Below are 17752 nucleotides of genomic sequence, written 5' to 3' on the forward strand. Positions count from 1 at the left end.
CCACTCAAAGTTATACTTTCCCAAAGATTCCCAAGCCACCAATAGGGGATGAAACACACAAAGAGGACACATATGAATAGAAACATGCTAAGGAAGTTGTGTGGCTGGGTAAATCATCTGACTAATGCTGCACAGCCACAGATGTCCTCTAGTGATGACATTACATTGCTTTCTTATGTACTATTCTGATTTTTTTTGGTTGATTGTTTCTGCTTTGTATTGCTTATCTTCAGTTCTTTCCCAAGGGAAGAGGCCTGCAAAATCTTTAGTAAAAAACTCTTGAGGGTGTATTAGCTCTCTTTGGGTGACCAACATAGATCTCAGTCATAATACCTACTTAAAATTAATCCCCGCAATCATTTCAAATGTCTTTTTAAGTCCCTTTTCTCCTGTGACTTTCCAAGCTCATTTGGTCTAAATTCTTATTTGTCTTAAAAATCAGAATATTTTCTTTCAACCCCTTTCTACTCCCATGATTACATGATAGGCAGAAGATACTCAAAGGGAATGGGGACTTTGCACTACTTTTTTTTTTCTGTTGTCCTGTTGACAATATTTTTTTCCATATTATATAGATTCAGCTTTCACATAAGTACCAAATAAACCTTTGCTAAACTGAAATTTATTGAATAAGTATTTTGGAATGTAATAGGTAAAATTAGTGATTCAAGTAATTTGAAGTTCAAGAAGTCTTTTACCTAGATAAATTTACCTAAAGGGTCACTATCAGGTTGGTTAGAGGAGATAATTTTTTTAACCACAATAACTCTCAAATGCCATCTACTAAGTCCTAGAGGGATTGTGAATTATCCTGGCAAACGGGAATATCCACACCAATAAAATTATGGATCATTAAAATACAGACAAAGTCTTTGGATAAATAAATTTTAAAAGGAAGGCAATTGAACATTTTCATTTGTAGGTTGCGAGTTTTTAATCAGTTAGAAGATGAGTTGAATTCTCATGAGCATGAATTGTGGTGGCTGAAGGACAAAGCTAAACAAATAGCTCAGAAAGATGTGACTTCTGCACCAGAATTTGATGAAGAGATAAATCGTCTGGAAGCTACCTGGGATGACACAAAGAAGCTGATTCATGAAAAGTAAGTCAAATGTTCTCAGAATAATTGGGTCATTGCATGTGAGCAAAGCTGTGACTGAATCTGCTGTGAGTAAAGCAGATGTTGGAATTTAATGTCTTCTCAATTTTGGCTATTCTGTATTCTTCCAGATATTTCTTCACAATCATTGGCTTATTTTTGAGACATCACATTTATATGAAAGTTAATGTTTTGAGGAAGGAGTTGGGAACTTTAAAAGAGAGTGAACCTAAAAAAAGTGCACCTAAATTTCTCTACTGTTCATTAAATGTCATGGAGGCTGTGAGGATAGGGAATGCAACTCTCAGGAGCCCCAGGGGAAGGGAAGTAGTATCATTCTAGTTCATGTAAAAGGAGAAGCAGTGAGAAAGAAATAGAGAAACAATTTCTTTTAAAAAGTAATATTTTTTCCCTCAATTACATGCAAAACAATTTTCAATATTTAAAAAAAATGATATAAGTTCCAAACATCTATCTTTTCCTCCCTTGCTCCCCTCCCTCCCTGAGACAGTAAGCAATGTGATATAGGTTATATATGTTCAATTGTGTAAAACATATTTCCACATTAATCATTTTGTGGAAGAAAACTCATGAAAGAAAAAGGAGGGAAGGAAGAAAGGAAGGAAAGAAGGAGGGAGGGAGGGAGGGAGGGAAGAAAGGAAAGAAGAAGGGAAGGAAGGAAGGAAGGAAGGAAGGAAGGAAGGAAGGAAGGAAGGAAGGAAGGAAGGAAGGAAGGAAGGAAGGAAGGAAGGAAAGAAAAAAAGCAAAGAAAGAAAGCTTCAGTCTGCATTCAGATGCCATCAGTTCTTTCTCTGGAGAAGGATAATATTTTTCATCATGAGTCTTTTGGGATTATCTTGGATCATCGTATTGCTGAAAATAGCCAAATCATTTGCAGTTGATCATTATACAATATTACTGTTACAGTGTACAATGTGGGAGAAACAGTTCTAACAAACAATAATAGTGGGAAGGGAAACAAGATGGCAGGAACCAGCATATGTTTTATTTGAAATTTCCTGCATGACACCTCTGACCATGTATCATAAGTTGCCAAGCTCCATTTTAGAGCCAGACTGTTACTAAAGATAAAATGTAGTATTAGCACATGTAGTAAGAGAGACAATAATATAATAAAATTAGTTCAATCCTTGAAGATCAAAACACTTAAGAGATCGCTTTATTTTTAATGTTTTTTTTTCATTTGGATGCTTCTTGAATAGTAGTTTTTTAATTTCATTTTTCTGTTCTCTATTTCATAAATTAGATGTCACAGATATATATATATATATACATACACATATATATACACATACATGTATATATGATATATATACACATACATATATATTATATATGATATGTATGTTATCCCTCCCTTTTTCCTCTTCTCTCCCTCTTAGCCTCCTTCCCTCTCTCTTTTGTGGGGCTTAATAAAGAAAAATAAAAGTGAGGGTTATTAAATATAAAATTCAAAGTAATTTCCATGAAGAATATTAAGCATTCATATATACATAGGGATACATATATGTATGTGTTTACATACACATTTACATATATTCTCCCTTTCCTTTCCCCTAGACTTTAGGGTCCAAGTCTGTTTACAATATTTTGTTTTTACATTACCTACATTTCCCATATTCCTCCACTTTCACTTTCTAGAGAAAATAATAAAGAATAAAAAATGTAAGGGGAATAAAGGTCAGCAAAACAAATTTAAAAAATTTGGATGGTATATGTGCTATTCTGAACCCCTCAGTCCCCTCACTATAGCAGAGAAGCAGAGAGTTTTAGTAAAAGGTATGCAATCGTCATTCAAGGTAAATATTTTAAGCCAATTAAATGTGAATGAAGAGCATCACTATGACTGTAGGAGCTGAAGGCAGAAACAAAGTTATGGTTTTCATTAAGTCTCCAAACTGTTCCCTTTGATAAATCTGAGACAGGTTTCGTTAGATTAAACCTAAAGGAGTAGTTCCCTTGTGCTGTCTTCCCTGAAAAGTGATACTCTTCTAATTCTTTTTTTTTTCTCTGTTACCATTTCAGTCAAGGTCAGTGCTGTGGACTTATTGATTTGATGAGAGAATATCAGAATTTGAAGTCAGTGGTATATAAAGTCCTAGAGAATGCCAGCAATGTAACTATGACCAGATCTACTGTAAAGGATCAGGAGGACATTAGATGGGCCTTATCTAAGGTGATAACTTGACCAATGCTTGATTTTTATTGAAATAGATTTATGTTTTTGGTCATAGATTTATGTTTTTGGTCATAAAGGGCTTATTTGGTTGGGACATTCTCCTGTATGTTAGAAATGCTGGGCTCTACAGAACTCCATGTCTACTTTGTTCTAGAAAAGATTGTGTTCTAGATTTTCAGAGAGCCCCTCAAGAGGTCATTTGTAATGACCATAATCCTACTGTGTGGGTGTAAGTGGGTTGTTAGACACTTGATAAATCTCATTGGGATTATTAGCCTCTCTTTATGAAGCCAAGCTTGGCCTGGAGCTCTTAGAGACAGGTGTTAGTGAGCAATACATGCACACACACACACACACACACACACACACACACACACACACACATGCATATGCACACATGCATACATAAAATATATATGCATATGTAGAAGGATGTGGTTTTTTATCTTTCTTAATTTAATTTTTTTTATTTTTTTCATATGCTTTTGAGTTGAAAATTTTTTCTCCCTTTTTCTCCCCCCCTACCCTCCCCAAGACGGTTCACAATCTGACATAGGCTTTACATTTACATACCCATTAAACATATTTTCACAGATAATGTATTTTTAATTACTGGTTACTTTATTAAATGAAAGAATTGTTTATTTCCACAGCATGAAACTGTCAAGACTGAGATGAATGGGAAGCAAAAGGAACTGGATGACTTTACAAGTAAAGGAAAACACTTGATATCTGAACTGAAAAGAACTCAAAGCAGTGATTTCATTCTGGTGAAAACAGACATGGATAGCACTGTGGATAGATGGCTAGATGTAAGGACAGTCACTTTTTCTTTGTATTAATACTGCTAAACATTAATTTTTCCTCATAGCTAAGTCTACCATACAGTGGATAATATTAGGGTAAAAATCTAAAATACCCCCAAAGAAGCAGATTCTTCTTAGTATAAGGATAGGGACTGGATCTGTAATTTCCCATGTGAGCAAACTAGCCACCAATACAGATTGGCACCTAGAACACAAAGATGATTAAGTGACTTTCTAAACTTATCTTCCCCTTAAATAATATGCATTCATATACACATATATATATACACATACACACTTATATATGTATACATATATACATATACACACATATATGTGTGTGTACATATATGTGTGTGTACATATATGTGTGTGTGTATATATGTATATATATGTGTATATGTATATGTATATATATATGTGTGTGTGTATGTATATATATATATATAGATATATATGTATATAGATATATATATATAGATATATATAGATATATATCTCAAATAAAGCCAAATCAGAGGCACAGCTTGAAATTAAGTAGTTCTGAATAAGAGGCCAGTTTTCTATACATGTTGTCATTCTTTCGTTGTTAGCATAGTAATACTTCATTTAAAGATTTGTTCATATATAGTGCATGAAATTTAAGCATGTGGCCCATTTCTGTGAGAGCTAGGATTGATTTCTGTGCTTTTTATTTATTAATTTGTCTGGGCAAGTTTTAAATATTTTTATTTATAAATAAGAAAATAATTGAGGACTAGAGAGCCATCTGTTTTGGGACTTATTTGCAAGGAATTTTCGGTGGTGCCACCACTTATTTACTGACAACACATTTTCTTGTTTCTCTTAGATTTCAGAGAAAATTGAGGAGAACATGGATAGACTTACCATAAGCCTGTCTCTTTGGGAAGATGTGCTTGCAGCTAGAGATGAAATTGATGGCTGGTCAAACAGCTCCATACCACAGCTGACAGAAAATATTAGCAACCTCAGTAGTAGCCTCAAAACAGAAGCATTCCTTAAGGAATTTGAGGTCAGTGAGTCTAACTTGTTCATGTGGACTATGAAAGGAATATGAAAAGTGACCTCTTTTTCTTTCCTCTTGATAATCTACCACTTACCCAAGGATACCATGGCCATTCCAGGACTTTTTCTAAACTCAATGTCACTGCATTGACTATATTTGTGACAAAAGCAGTTATCCATCTTTTTTGTTGCATCTTTCTATATGCATTTCTTTCTATTTTGGCTAGGCAATGGGGTTAAGTGACTTACCCAAAGTTACACAGCTAGTAAGTATTATGTATCTGAGGCTGGATTTGAACTCAGGTTCTCCTGAATCCAAGGCCAGTACTCTATCCAGTGAGCCACCTAGCTGACCCCGCATTTCTTCTTAAGATGGAAAACATGAATAAAAGGGAAAAGAGAGCTACAGAAAGTTGCTAGCTATGTTTGATCCCAAGATAAATTATGCATTGAGCAAGATTAGAAAAGTCTTATGATAGTCAGTCACATGGTCTTCTTAAAGCTATGAAATTTTGAGGGAAACATCACAAATACAAATAATTGTAAATCTTAATCATAAGCCTAACTTTTCTCAATAATCCACAGTATTAAGATATTGAAGAACTATATATGAAGGTACTTGAAAGGACCTAAAAAATATTGTGTATTTCTTTAAAAACTCAAGCTTCTCCAAGGGAATAATTGACTCAAACTGGGTCTCATGTTCAGCTAACCCTATCATAGAACCAACTCATTCTTGAACAATCATTCGCCTCTCCAACATCCTGGCAAGTGATCAATTAGGCTTTACCTGAAGAACTTAAGGAAAGCAAAGCCTTTATTCCCTTTGCAAACTATTCTACTCACAGATAGGTTGAATTATTAATAAGCCTTTACTTATATTGAGCCTTAATCTGCAGTTTCTATTCAGCACTTTTATATCTAATGAGATAAGTGAACTACTTCTTGGGAGTCTGGCTATAGGGAAATTGCTAAATTTATATGGAATTCCAACATATTATTCAGGCTTTAAGAATGGGTCTTTCCTGACCCAAAATAATTACTTTACATTTTAAAGTGTCTAATTTATTCTATAAGAAGCAGCAGGCTTGAAGAATTTTAACCCTTAGCCTTTGCTCATCCTGTATTTTTAAAATATATTTGCACTTAAATGTACAACATGATGAAGTATGACAATTTTCTAATTAGATTTCACTTCCATAAAAATAAATATTTGTTACATGTAGCATATTTAAATGATGTATGAATTACATATGGTTATGTTTTGAAAATGAAATACTACTCTGAGAATTTAATGAGGCTGCTGTAATGAACTATGGTATTTAAAGTCTCCATTGAATTAAGAATTTTGGTTTGAATTTATTTTTTCCCAGAGATTTCTTTTCTATAATAAAAAACCAAAAAGTCCATGGACTGCTTTATATTCCATTAAGTGGAAGCTAATAGCAACAGCTTTTCCAGACTCATAATGGCTTTTCTTTTTTATTCAGAAATTGACTTTGAAAAATGTTTTGGAAAGTGACATAATGTTATGTATGTGTTTAAAAGAGTCTCAAGACTCAGTACAAGTAACATGTTCCCACAAATATGAAAATAAGAATGTGATCAGTCATTTGTGTGTATATATATGTATATACACACACACACACACACACACACACACACACACATATATATACACACACACACACATATATATATGACTATCAACACTTTTTTTTGTATTTTTTCTATTTGGGGGCAGTGTGAAGTTAAAAATAAAGGACTTAAATTGGAAGAACTTCATTCAAAAATTTTAAATCTTAAAGGACTGACCAAAAATCAGGAAACACCTCCAGATCTTCAGGTGAGATGACTTTTAATATTGCTGGATAATGATCACGATCATGATTGTGATGTAAAGTATGTATTGAGTCATTATCTTATGCAAGTCATTGTACTAGTTAATATCTGTAGAAAAACAAAACCCAAAGCAAACAAGATGGGCCTTGCATTGGGTTTAAAATATCAAAGTTCTTGGATTTGGTTGGTGCCATGTTGACAATATCTAGTGTCAAAGATTATGCTAAGAATCTGTAAAAATAGCCTTCGAAAAGTCAGGGTTATTTTAATGTCACTGTGGGATATTAGGATAGGACTTTGTGATATTTAAAATTATTTGAGAGGCATAGTTTCTGGGTAATTTAATCATTTTATTAATAAGGCCAGCAGATTTTTTTATTAATACAATAAATAAATAAAATAACTAGCAAGTTATTAATGAAAGGATAGTCATTTGGCCATCTCTCTTAGATCAAAAACAGTCATGAAAGTGGTCCAAGACAGATGGCCAAATGACCATCCTTTTATTAGTAACCTCCTGGCCTCATTAATAACCCTTCCAATGAGGGGCTGATGTCACCCATCATCATGTCACCCTTGGACAGAGAAAATATCTCTATAACAGACCACTCCCAGCCTTGAGCTGTTCTAGACAAAAGGATGTGTCTCCACCCAAGTTTGAGTAGACTACAATGGGCTTCCCCACCTTAGATTAAATTCCTTGCAAGGTTGTGCAGGGTCTGACCAAGATCTAGGAGAGTTAATTCAATCTCATTACCTTGGAGAGACTGATTTTTTTCTAAAATCAGAAATTTGAAGAAAGGGAGAGCTATGAATCTCTTCAAGATATTGGTTCTTAATAATAATTTTTTCTCAATCTCAGTATAAGATAAAGCCTTTATAAATCACAAAATAAGCTATTCTGCAAGTTAAGAAAATTATTGAAAAATATGCAACACAGAAATCACCTAGGAAATGAAATTTAGTGAATTTTTTAACCAGATTATGATTATGAGGGCAATTATTCCCTTCAAGAATAGGTATATGTGATGTTTGAACTTTTATATTAAAACCACTCAAACATTAAAAGCAATAACTTATGTATATATTTGGGACATGTTGACTTCCCCTAACTGAAAAGGAAGCAGCATTTGTCATTTAAGTCATGAAATGGAAAATTCAGAGCAATGCCTTGAAGATAATTTACTATAAATTGTCCAGAACTATCATACCACTACTACAATGTTCCAATTACTTTTCCTCTAATGCTTTATTTTGTTTAGGTACATTTTATCAAGGTCTTTGTGACCAAGGTCCCTTCCCAATTTTTATAAAACAACTAAAAAAAAATACAAATAAGTGGATTCTGACCTTATCAGGAATCATATTCTCCTCTGATTACTGGAGATACTGACAATAAGCCAGCACAGTGAGAGACTCTGAAGGTCCAATTAAATCCAGAGTGCCTGGCCATGCAGAGCAAAAATAGGGAGAGAGGTCTGAAGTTCTCAAACTTAAAAGATAACAGCAATCTTAATGGAGCCATCACAGCAGCCATTTTTCATGACTGCACCATATTATTACTACAGATTAAGAAATGAATGGCACATCTTAAATCAGGTCAGGAATTCTGCTTGCAAGGGCACTGGGATGTTTAAGAAAAGTAAGGGATACCAAGGAAGGAGCAGTGGTTGGAAGACACCAAGTCCAAGCTAGGATTTTTGTTGGGATTCAATCTTTGGCATGATAGAGGGAACAGAAGTATTAATAGATTTGTCTGATTATCTGGGAAGTACAGCAGAGTTAAAGAACCATAGTAAGAATCTTTAATCATCTTCCTTAAAGATTACTCGGACTTACCAGCTTTTTAAGACCATCATGACCATTCCCCTGTGATGGGCCTCAATTGTTAGTGATACCATAGACCACATGCTCTAGATAGTGGTTTTTAATGTTTTTTTTGTTTCTTTGTTTTTGTATTGTGGACCCTTTTGGCAGACTGGGGAAGCCTCTGGATCCTTTCTCAGTAAAATATTTTGAAGTACACTAAATAAAATACATAGTATTTCAAAGGCAAATTCATAGACCTAGTTTAAGAACCTCTGCTTTAGGGGGTTATGCATTAACCATTAATTAACCATTCATAAACTATTCATTAACTTCAATCCTTTATGCTTCCTTGTACACATTCCAGATTATGTAGACATCTCAGACTATGAACTATGCCAATTCACTTCAAAGTAATAGCATTCATTTCACCAAATATGTGTTAAATACCTATTCTTCACAGAGTAGGCACTTAATACATATTTGCTGAATTGGTGAATTTTCTAGATACTTTTTGCTTTATTCTTGTTCAATTATATAGCTTCCATAGCAACTTACCATATTCTTACTTACTTAACCACTTTAGATTGGATGAACTCCCTGGATTCAGGGTAAACTTTGCAGACGCCAGTGGCTGGCTGACCTAGATACAAAAATTTTCTATGATCTTTTCCATTCATGCTTCTCCCATTTCATCAGTTACACAACATTCCATTTTGTTCCTACTAATTTCCTACTTTCCTAGAAATAAATTAAGGGCAAATAAAACTTTTGTGGTTGTCTTTGTTACATACTGCATTTACCAGATTTTTTTTTTATGTATGAAAGGAATCCATTAAAAGCTATCTTTTCTCTATTCATTGAAAAAAGTGTGAACATTCCAATGTATAACAGAATGAGAACTCCAGGAGTGTATTCATATGACCCTGATATCAATCTTTTTTTTTTAACTTTTAGTTTATAGAAAAAGATTTAAGGCAAAAACTGGAGCATGCCAAAGAAGTAACTGAAATAGCAAAGGGAACCCTGAAAGATTTTACTGCCCAAAAAATGCAGTTAGAAAAATTTATTCATGAAGTTGAAACTTGGCTTACAAAAACCGAAGAATCTTTATTGAACTGTGCACAAACTCAGAACTGTGAAAGCTTAAAAAAAGTAAAGGTGAGTGATAAATCTATCTTTAAACTATCTTGTTTGATAATCATATTTAATAATAACTTATTGTTATTAATCCTATTTGTAAGTTCTTGCATTATGTAATTTCAACCAGTATGATAAACCAACTCTTGAGGAATTATGGGAATGTTGAGTATCAGAAGAAGAGATTACTGAAATCATAGACCCCATACAGAATAAGGGCCACTTGAAAGAAAAAAAACCCAGTTCTTCTGGTCAGAGCTTCAAGGTTTCTCTAGGTTAATACACAAATTAGATAAACCATTGACAAATGTTGAGAACATGCAATGCTGTATCTGCATTACAGTCATTACAGACTGCTAATAGTTACTAATTCTTTGTAAAATTTGGAGCTTTTCAAAATCTATTGTCAGGCTTCTAAATCATACCACCTTATTACATTTATCCCTTCCACACATAAAAATTTTTGGTCTTCCCTTTTACCAGAGAAGTCTGAATTTTTTTTTCTTTTTCTTTTATGGGGTGTTTACAATGTTAAAAGATAAAAGATGTTGGTATTATACAATACTATACATATATTTTATTCATTTCTGAGTTTCTAAACTTTTTTGTGTCATCTGCTGGCTTTCGTGCATCATCTGTGGTTTCTATGAAACTCCCTAAAAATTCCCATTTAATTTCTTCTGCCAACCAGCGATATAGTGAAATCTCAATGGGGAAAGTTGCAATGTGGAAGGGATAACTATTAAGTTTCTGGCATAGTAGAAAGAGTATTGGATTTGTAGTTTAAGCACCTTGGTTCAAAACCTGATTGTGTGATTTGTGTGAACTTGGACAAGTTTCAGTCTCACTGGGCCACAGATTTAGGTACATTAGATACATTCATCTATTCCATAAGAGTGTTAGACACTTCCAGGTCTACAGCCTATGATGTCTCTCAAACCTTCCCTATTGACAGATCAGAAGTAATCTTAAAGGAATAAACCAGAAATAGCCACCTTTGCTGAACCAGGACTCATCATAAACTGCACTCCAGTAGCCCAAGTGAAACATTCATAGAATACAAGAAAGATAATGCTAATGACAAGTACATAGTTATACCCTGAGTTACCTGGTCCCCAGAATGATTCTACTCCACTGTGCCAAGGTCTTACCTTCTCTTCCTTCTCTTTCCAAGTGCTACATGATTTTATGAGTGCAATGTTGTGAAAGCCAAGTTTCTGGTCTTCGCCATTGGAAGTCCATCATCTCCTTGCATAACTGTGCTGGCTAAAGCTGGTCTCACAACGAATGGGAAGGGAAAGATGGTACTCTGCCATAGCTGCTGATACTTTTTCCCTCCCATAACTAATTTGTATTTCTTTTGTATGTGTTCTCTCCCCTGACAGAACATAGCCTTCTTCAGGTTGGTTCTGTCACCATGGTGCCTAGAACTGTGCCTGGTACGCAATAGGCATATAATAAGTGTTTGTTGCTATTTCTCTTTTTAAAAAGGTTTTTATTTTTTTATTTTTTTATTTTTTTAAATTTTATTAATTTATTTTGATTTATCAACAATCACTTCCATATGCTTTTGAGTTTAAAATTTTTCTCCCCTTTCCTCCACCCCACCTTCCCCAAGACAGCGCACAATCTGATAGAGGCTTTACATTTACATTCCTACTAAACATATTTTCACTTTAGTGAAGTTGTAAGTAAAAATTAAAACCGATAACAGGAACCGTCAGAAAGATGAATCAAAACTCAACAGAAGGTAAAAATAAGTGAGTGATTTGACTTCCATAGTTCTTTCTTTGGATGTGGACAGCATTTTCCATCCCGAGGCCTCTGGAGATGTCTTAGATCCTTGTAATGCTGAGAAGGGTTCAGTTTAACAATATTAGTCATCACATAATGTGACTATAATTGTGTACAAAGTCCTCTTGGTTCTTCTCACTTTACTCAGCATCAGACCATGTAAGTCTTTCCAGGTTTTTCTGAAGTCAGCCTGTTCATCATTTCTTACAGCACAATAGTATTCCGTTACATTCATATACCACAACTTGCTCAGCCATTCCCTAATTGATGGGCATCCTCTCAATTTCCAGTTCTTTGCCACCACAAAAAGAGCTGCTATGTAAAAAGATTTTTATTGATGTGCTTGTTTTTATATTGCATACATTTACAGATTATTACCACTTCCTGAGATATCTCTTGTAAAACAATTAAGAAAAACTAATAATGGAGGGACTTCATCTGAAAGTAGCATTCCATATCTGTAGCAGTCCCTACCCTTCTATTAAAAAAAAATTAATCTATTTTTTCTCCTCCTCACCCTCTACCTTATTGGAAAAGAAAAATAAAATTCTTCTGACAAATATGTATAGTCAAGCAAAACAAATTCTTTCAATGGTTGTATGCAAGTTATATACATATATATATATACATACATATATATATGCACATATACATATACACACATATCTCTGTGTGTGTGTGTGCATGTATATGTACATATGTCTTCTGACAGACATCTCTAAGCTACTTGACTGGAATTACCAGTACAGTCTGTGACCACAAAATGGAGTGCTATAGTTCCCTGATGGTAGCACCCAATAACTGAATTCTTTAACCAGCCAAAGTAACTAGCTCTTCAGGCTGAGATAATTTAGTCTGAATGGCTAGTTATGTTATTATATTTTTTAATTGTCACAGGCAGCAATCCTAACCCTGGCCAGCCCTCCCACCTGCTGATATGTGTACATTAGATCATATGTGGGATCAAGGAAAAATGTGGATGTATCAGAGTACTTTCACTCCTGTGTGGTGTGTGTAGCCTTCATAGCTTACTTTTGTTCTTTAGGAAATTCAAAAAGAACTTCAAGGTCAGCAGAGTAGCATCAATTCTACACAAGAAAATCTCAACAGCCTATGTCGCAAGTACCATTCAGCTGAGCTGGAGACCTTGGGCAGCACAATCACTCTCCTAATAAAGAAGCACGAAGCTGTCAGTCATCTTGGCTCCAGAACACAGGCCAGCCTACAGGATTTTCTGGAAAAACACTTCACTGGTGAGCCATTCTGGGTGTTATAGGGAACAGTTAGCTCACAGGAATGGTACTGATCCAAATACTGCCTCAGAAACTGCCAACGGAAGGTGGCAAAAGGGTTGCAGGGGCATCTTTTGAAATTTTATATTTCTTTGAAATTTTAATAAAAGCATTATGAATCATGTACAACTCGTTATGACCTTAGTTATTCCACTCACCCTCAGAAGGTAGAAAAAAACATGCCCTCCTGATGGAGGAAGTCAAAGTACTCTCTTTCCACTCCTCCTCATCATTCATTCAGGGAAAGGAATTCCTTCCCTAAAGCCAGAAGTCTCCATTTCCAAGGGAATATGCTGCAAGTCTCATTTGCCATAGGAAAATCAATAGAGGGAATTTATAGGGAAGCTATAGCACCAGATGAGCTAGAAATTTACCATTGATGTGTAATATGAGTTCTGCCTCTAGGATATACAGTTGTGGTTGTGTTCCAATAGTTCAGCATAATGGCAGTGTGCCCAAACATGACAGAAAGCGGAAATGTTCTCTCTCCCTACTGTATGAGAACATTCCTCGACTGGTTTTGGAGAACTTGAGATTTCCCCTTAATATACAGAAATAACTACTATATATTTCAAGGCACATTTTTCTTTTTCTTTTTTCTTTTTTTCCAATAAAAATGTTGTCTTCTTTCTTCCAATAGAAAGGAACCGTGAAAGAAAATAATGGATTTCATTCTAGAAACTGTTCACACTTCTATGGTCATTTCCTATCATTATAATACCAATTGTGACTATAGAAACCATCTCTATTGTTTTCATTGCAGAATGTTCTTATAATGCCAAATATTACATTTCATTAGGATAAGATCACTGGATTTAAATTCATTGTGGTAATTTTTGGAAGCTTATTTCATCTTTTAATATTTATCTTTGCTCTTTGTTCTCTTTCAAAAGAGTCTATGCAGGCATTCCAAACATGGTTTTCTGGTGTGAAGGCAGCAGTGAGAGAATCATCAGATAGATCTGGGGACAGCAAAGTCATAGAGGCAAAGCTACAGAATCTACAGGTGGGTGCCCCGGGGTCAGCAAAAGTTCTTCCTGCCAGGCTGGGGAGATGGGGTGCTTCCAGGTCAAAACTGAGCCACAGAAGTATAGAATCTCAGAGCCAGCTCTATAATTGTGGATTTTATGCTTCTGTCTTCTCCCATCTCCTTCTCTTATTTTTTCTTTTCTCCCCTTCTACTGGGGGTTACATTACCTAACTTAAGAAGTGATGGGCATAACATAAAGGAGAAATGAAAGAATCCATATGAGATATATACTATTTCTTTTTTATGTTTTTAAATTAATTTTTTCCATTTCTAAATTCCCTCCCCCTTCCCTCCTCTTGCCCATCGAGAAGGCAAGAAAAATAAAAATCATTTCGAATATGTATAGAGATACACTATTTATGATTCTTGGTTTTATCATTATTCTTTTCTATTCTAGCATTATCCTTTTCAAAAGTTTATTTTTTTTTCAATCTGTGGCCCATATTGGGCCATTTTTTTAAATCATAGAAAACTCAACATTTATGAAGCATATGTTAAAGGCATCATGAAAGAACTGAATGGCAGAAAGAGAAGACAGACTGATCACCTGGAGAGAGCAAGGGATCACAGATAGATAGCCAGAGTGATCTGCCAATAGGTGTCTTCTTGATATTAGGAAAAAAGTGAGAAAGTCCTTCCATAATATTGGAAGTATCCCTTGTGGCAGTCTTTTGGGAGGGCATGGTCAAGAGTTGGATGGGCAAGAATGGCTGGCAATTTGCATTAGCAAAAGGAACTCCAGAATTGATGAGATCACAGATCTAAGTATGGCATTGCTATTGAGCAAAGTACTACAGGGAAAGAGCCGGGAGAAAGGGGGGAGGGGGAGAGGGTGTGTTTAAGAAGCAGAATATGTAGACTTTTTTTTTTAGAATTTACAGTCTAGTAGGGGAGATACCATACTACTTGAATGAAACTAAAAGCAACTCAAAGCCATATGCAGGTCAATGCTAGATCCTAGATTTTGTGTTAGTGGAAAGAAACAAAGTATGCCATAGGAGTTCCAGAAAGGAAAAAAGAATCATGAGCTATCCTTGCCGGGTTTCTTTGATGAAACCAAGAAATATCTTATACGTTGTTGTTGTTTTTGCTGTTTTCTTTAAATAGAGCATTTTGGACTCGATCAGTGATGGCCAGAACAAACTTGATGCAGTGACTCAGGAAGGACAGAATTTATATGCTTACTTATCTAAACAAATTGTGAGTAGTATTGAGGAACAGATTACAAAAGCTAATGAAGAATTTCAAGCATTCCTGAAAGATTGCCTTAAAAATAAACAGGCTCTTCAGGACTGTGCTACAGAACTGGGGAGGTAAGTTATACTGAATAATGTGTAGAATTTATTTTCATTTGGCTAAGGGATAGGGATCATTGAGGATGAGCAAAGAAGATTCAAAATTATGATTTTAAATAAGAGAAACGTTTGTTTCATTCATCCAGTCAACATACCTTTATTTATTACAGTGAGTCAAGTACTCTGCTAGGAGCTAAGAATACAAAAACAAGCTAAAAAAAAAAAAACAAACCAGTACCTGCCCTCCAAGAATTTACATTCTATCCATGTTTACCATGGCTTAATTAGGGATGAACTTAAGACATGGTCGATACTAGGATAATAAACAGTTCTGTGCTTCTGAAATCGTTATTTGCAAGGAGTTAACTTCACTGGCAAATTGAGTGGCATAGATACATAAAGACTACTTGTATGTGTATATGTGTGTGTTTTTATAGTTAACATGGGATTATGATAATAAATAATACATAAATTCAATAAATATAATCATAATCTCCTAATTAATTGCAGGGTTGTTGGTTATTCTTCGTTTGTTTTAAATAAACATTTTGGCCACTGATTGAAAATATAAATGCCTATATCCACTGAGTCTGGTGACAAACATCATGTGCCAAATTCCTTATATTTCTGCCAGATTCCATTAAGCTTGATGTGAAGTCCCCCTTACCTTGTATTAGAATCAGAAAACACAGGAGAGAACCAATGTCACAATAAATGCCAGAAGCCCTGATGTGGCACAGTGTGGGAATTGGCCCCACTTGCTTCTTGGATTCTTTGGGAACTTGTGTAGTACCGAGGTTACTGCAGCCAAGTTGAGATTCCAGTAGCTTCTTCTCCACTAAAGTTCAAAGGTCAAATTCAGCTCCTTACATCTCCTTCCCTTCCCCTCATTTCTCCCTCTTCATTCATCCCCTTGTTCCCATTCAGTGATTTTTGTCTTTCCTGGTACTGGGCCTCTAGCAGATTGCATAATAACTGGAAAATTCATCCTTATTGGTAATAAGTCTTCATTTCTGTCTTCAAACTTTTGACTTGATGAACAACCTTCTGATCTTGCTATATTGACAATAGAGGGTTCTTATCATTTTTTCCATATAACTTTTTTACTTTTCATTTTTTGATATATTTTGACTCAAATAACTTGACTTCAAATTCCAGCTCTCCTACAGTACTTACTAGCTTTGTAGCCATGGGCAAGTTGCTTCAAGTCTTGGGGGCTCACTTTCCCCATATGTAAAATAAGAGCTTTTGACTAGATGACTAATCTAAATACTTTGGTCCTGTGGCTTGGACAGGATTGTTCTTAAAAGTTTCTTTTCTCTAGTTTTCATAGAGTTCTCCAAAAGCATCACATAGAAGGCACCTGAGGAGGTAGTGGGTTTCCTTTCATTGGAGGTCTTCAAGCAGTGGTCATAGTTGTTGGCTGTTTTACTGTAGGAATTCCTTTACAGGTGTGGGTTAAACTAGACAGTTTTTGTGATCCCTTACGACTCTAAAATTCTGTGATTCTCTATTGTTGTATAAACTCTTAATTTCCTGTTTTGTATAACTTAAACCATCATTAAGAACTCATTACAGAATATAATAGTAAATCTTGCAGAATAGAATGGTAAAAATTGAATAATTTATTTTCCTAAAATGCTGTTATTTATCATAGTTTTGAAGATCAGCACAAGAAACTCAGTCTGTGGATTCATGAAATGGAGGAAAGATTAAGCACAGAAAATTTTGGAGAGTATAAACAGCATATTCCTGAGAAGAAAAATGAAGTTCATAAAGTTGAAATGTTTCTGGGGGAACTGCTAGCTGCAAGGTATAATGGAAAAATGTGTTTGTACCAATCACTGAGGGTTTTTTTCTTATTAATCTGGTTGCGTGTCTAATGTGCAGGTGAACTTTACACTATTTCCTTCATGACACTGTGGTATAGTTGAAAGATCATCAGATTGTGTTAAATCAGGAGATCTAAGTTCTTGTCCTGCCTATGAGATTCTCATTAACCTTGGGCATGTAACCTAATCTCCCAGGGTCTTGGTTTCCTTATCTGAAAAATGGGGATAATAACACCTATCCTACCTATCTTAGGTTTGTTATGAGGATTTAAGGAGATATTAAATGGGCTTTGAAAAGTATAAAATGCTCCAAAAATATCAAGTTACAGTCATAATGATTTATATTGTGATTTATGAAAGATGACATGGCATGGTAGATAGAAAGCTGGATTGAGGCAGAAGACCTGATTTCAAGCTGTACCTGAGACATCTATTGGTGCCATGGCCCTAGGCAAGTCACTTGATCTCTCAGTGCTCTTTGCCGGTCTCTAAGACTGTAAGGTACAAAGAAGGTGCTGATTTGCTTTGGTGGAGGGATGTGCTCACCCATAAGTTCCCTCTACAAATGAATTTGCATACGCAATCCCTAT

At 35.0% G+C, this 17752-nt stretch overlaps 1 protein-coding gene across 1 annotated transcript in view; it reads left to right on the top strand.

The window, feature by feature from the left end:
- SYNE1 (spectrin repeat containing nuclear envelope protein 1) overlaps positions 1-17752 on the top strand; it is a 560807-nt gene that overhangs the window by 257752 nt on the left and 285303 nt on the right. The window contains 10 exon segments of the mRNA XM_078155071.1: positions 923-1102; positions 3146-3296; positions 3953-4111; positions 4956-5138; positions 6876-6977; positions 9737-9940; positions 12759-12966; positions 13899-14011; positions 15143-15348; positions 16988-17143. Of these exon segments, the coding sequence (XP_078011197.1) occupies positions 923-1102; positions 3146-3296; positions 3953-4111; positions 4956-5138; positions 6876-6977; positions 9737-9940; positions 12759-12966; positions 13899-14011; positions 15143-15348; positions 16988-17143 (1662 nt within the window).

The sequence above is a fragment of the Phascolarctos cinereus genome, unplaced genomic scaffold (genome assembly GCF_003287225.1).
Source record: "Phascolarctos cinereus isolate Bilbo 61053 unplaced genomic scaffold, phaCin_HiC Scaffold_5;HRSCAF=322, whole genome shotgun sequence".
NCBI classification, from domain to species: Eukaryota; Metazoa; Chordata; class Mammalia; order Diprotodontia; family Phascolarctidae; genus Phascolarctos; species Phascolarctos cinereus.